At 35.8% G+C, this 3,788-nt stretch overlaps 1 protein-coding gene across 1 annotated transcript; it reads right to left on the bottom strand.

Annotated features, from left to right (window-relative positions):
* Positions 1–296: 296 nt before the first annotated feature.
* On the bottom strand, positions 297–1,959 carry LOC107774320 (AT-hook motif nuclear-localized protein 28-like). Its single transcript, XM_016593818.2, has 2 exons — positions 1,269–1,959; positions 297–1,086 (listed from the first exon to the last, which is right to left on the bottom strand). Exons 1-2 carry the CDS (start codon positions 1,741–1,743, stop codon positions 575–577), a joined length of 987 nt encoding a protein of 328 aa, XP_016449304.1. The 5' UTR covers positions 1,744–1,959; the 3' UTR covers positions 297–574.
* Positions 1,960–3,788: the final 1,829 nt, after the last annotated feature.

Genomic DNA, 3,788 nt, shown 5'->3' with positions numbered 1-3,788 from the left:
AGGGAGGGTAAAAATACATGTTATCTAATGAAGGAGTAAAAAGTAAAAAATTGAAACATTGGGAAAACTTTTTATCTACCCATTTTTAAGCAAGTCAGATTATTACTTTATTTATATATAAAGACTTTTTTTTTCTTTTTATATTTTATATTAAAAATTTTACTTTTATATAAAAAGTATTAATATTATTTTTTAAAATATCTATAAACCTATTATTTTTAACAAATTGGCATAAGCCTTACCTCTAGTAAAATTAGAGCCGGCCTTGTTGAGAGGCAAGAGAAGTCAATAAAACATGAAATATCAATGCAAATATTCATTGCTAATGTCAACAAGATAACTAGTTTACTACAGTAATAGCAAAACATTAAATTTTCCTTTCACCCTACAAATAAACAACAAAAAAGTGCTAAGGCAGTACATTTTTAATTAAGATAAAAGTACAAAATCTAAAGTCAACTAAATAAACTAAGCAAAACCAAAAACAAGAAAATCCAAAATCAAAAAGTAGCGTTAGTGAAACAAATATGACAAAAGATACCACACATTCCAAGAACATGAACAAAACGTATCTTCAGTAAGGTGGTGGAGGAGGTGGTGGTTGTCTAGCCGTAGGTGCCCATATCACATCCGACGGCAAATGACAACTATACATAGACATCCCACAAGATTCCGGCGCCGTCGTAGTCGGTGGATGTCCACTATCTTCTCCGCCGGAAACCACCGTATGCGGCGGCGGCGACTGACGGCCACTACCCTCATTTCCTCCACCACCACCAGAATTCCTACCTAATTCCTCCTCAACAGGTAACTTATGAAAAGATGGGCTGTTAAAAGTTGCAGCTACTAAGTACACAGTTCCTGCAGTTACAAGTGGCCCAACTACACCCCCACCCACCACTTGACCTTGTGGACCCGCCAATGAAATTGTGAACCCATTTGCTATCCCATTGTTATTTGATGGAACACTCGCATTTGGTTGAACAATTGTAGCTGAAATTGAGAGTATATCAAATCTACCATGAAAAGTAACTGTTGAAACTGGCGTTGTTGAAGGCTGCCTTAGAGTAACATTTGTAACAGTACCTGAGCCATTGAAAATACAAAGACGCCATATTCAAGGGATTTTTTGCTGAAAGTAAAGTGCGTACTAAGTGACTAATTATATTAAATAAGTACCTGAACAGAAACCCATATTCAAGGGATTTGTTTTGGCCAAATTGAAAGTAAAGTAGGTACTTAAGTGACTAGTTATATTAAATAAGTACCTGAACCGTTGAGAACGCAAAGGCCCATATTCCGTGTTCTGCAAAATTTGGTGATAGAGTTGATTATGTCAACACCAATTGGAATTTCAAGAATATAAGGGCTCATAGATGGTTCAGCATCACGTGTAATGATAACAGGCGGTTTAGGTCGGTTTTTGGAACCAGGAGGACGGCCACGTGGACGGCGGACAACCTCGATGGTGGCACCGTCGGAGGAAGGCGGCGGCGGTGGAGGAGGTGCTATGGCGGAAACAGGCTGTGGGGTTAAAGCGTCGTTTTTGTCCGCCGTAGTACTGTCGGCTTCTTCAGAATTTTGGCATTCGCGAGAGATTTGGAAAGATGGGTGGTGAAAATGGTGGTGAGAAGGATTTTGCTGAAAGTTTTGAGGAGGATGAAGTTTACCAAACATACTGTTTCTGCTACTATTACTAGAATGATCTTTCTTTTCTTCTAGTTGTACATATTCTCCTTTCATTTTCTATTTGAAAAAACTCTATATATTTTTATAAATAACTACTAATAATGAATAAGATAGTTTAGGAGTAGGGTGATTGGATTTGTAGGTATGGGCATCCAATAATAAAAGAACAATAAAGAAACCCCAGCAGTATCCAATTTATGAACAGATAAGGGGAAAAGGATAGAGATAAATGAAAGAGAAATGGGGTTTTGGAATTTTCCTTCAAAGGGTAATAAATGAATATAATAGTAGAACTGATAGAAGAAGTAGAGAGTGATGGGGAGGGGCAGGGGTGAGGTGGGTGAGCTTGGAAACTAAGTAAAGACTAATGGCGCCGCTGGTTGAAGCTAAGGAAAAGTGTAGGCTCCACATGGTATTTTTGTTTAGCTCAAACTTCGTGGGCGTTTCGACATAAGAATTGTAAAATTTAAAAATAGGGGGAAATTTTTTTTAAGTGAAAATAGTATTTGAAATATAGAGTCGTATTTGGATATGAATATAATTTTGGGTTGTTTTGAAGTTTTGTGAGTGAAAATTTTAAAAAATAGTTTTTTGGAGTTTTTAAAATTTTCGAAAATTTCCAAAATGCATTTTTAAGTGAAAATTAAAATTTTTATAAACAAACGCTGATTTCGAAAAAAAAATTGAATTTTTTTTGGAAAAAAGAGAAAAATTTCTTGTGTCCAAACGGGCTCGCTCACCGCCATACTTTTCAAAATTTCATATCTTCAACTATGAAATTAGACGCAAAGATAGAACTAAATGTTAAAATAAAGACTATAAAGTGAATAAACTGAAAACAAGTATAGAGGGAGATGGATATTTTTATTCAACTTCAAATTGATGTACATAATGAACTGAAATCTCCTCTATTTATAGAAGAAAGGAAGCAGCTGCGAAACTTTTCAGGAAGTAGCTGCGAGTCTGTTTAGGAAACAGTTGCAAGGCTTTTCAGGAAGCATCTGCGAAGTTTTGCTTGAGTTGTTTGTAAGCTGTCTATATGAGGCTATAAGCTGCTCGCAACTTTCCTGTTTAATAAGAAGCTGTTGCAAGTCAATTCTTTGGGCTGCTTGTAGATAAATTTCAATGGAATACTAAATGGATAATCTTCTTAGAAGATTATCTACAGCGGAGTAATAAATCGACATAACACTCCCCCTTAGATGTTCATTATTAAGTGCCTCGTTAAAACCTTACTAGGACAAACCCCGTAAAAAAAAACCCAAATCAAGAAAATAGAGTACACTAATAATATACATTGCAAGCTGCCTCATTAAAAATCTTACTAGGAAAATTCAATGGAAAAAAATCTAGGCAAGGAAAAAAGAGTACAGTGCATACTTTACTCCTCCTGATAAAGACGTTATTTCAAATACCTAAGTCTCCGCATTCCAATTTTGTATAGCATCTTCTTGAAGGTTGTAGTTGGCAAAGACTTGGTGAACAAATCTGCCTAATTTTCAGTTGAACGAATTTGTTGCACATAAATGTCACCATTTCTGATGATCATGTGTGTAGAATAATTTTGGTGAAATGTGCTTCGTTATATCTCCTTTTATAAATCCTCCCTTCAATTGGGCTATGCATGCAGCATTGTCTTCGTATAAAATTGTAGGTATTCTATCACATTCCAAATCATATTTTTCTAGAATGAAATGAATCATTGATCTCAACCATACGCATTCCTTACTTGCTTCACATGTAAACACGTAGCCGATTGGGGATCGAGCTTTATAGGGATCAAATATATAACTTGCATCTGCATAACCAACAAGATCTGCACTGTCTTTGTTTGCATAAAACAAACTTATATCAAGAGTTCCCTTTAAATATCGCAATATATGCTTAAACCAGTTCCAATGTCTCCTTGTAGGAGAAGAACTATACCTTGCTAGTAAATAAACAGAAAATGTTATGTCAGGCCCTGTAGCATTAGCAAAATACATAAGTGCACCAATTGCACTAAGATAGGATATTTCAGGATCAAGGAGTTCCCCATCCTCTTCTGGAGGTCGAACGGATCTTTACTCACTTCAAGTAATCAAACAACCATTGGTGTA

The sequence above is a fragment of the Nicotiana tabacum genome, chromosome 12 (assembly GCF_000715075.1).
Source record: "Nicotiana tabacum cultivar K326 chromosome 12, ASM71507v2, whole genome shotgun sequence".
NCBI classification, from domain to species: domain Eukaryota; kingdom Viridiplantae; phylum Streptophyta; class Magnoliopsida; order Solanales; family Solanaceae; genus Nicotiana; species Nicotiana tabacum.
This window is presented reverse-complemented; position numbering and strand designations above follow the sequence as displayed.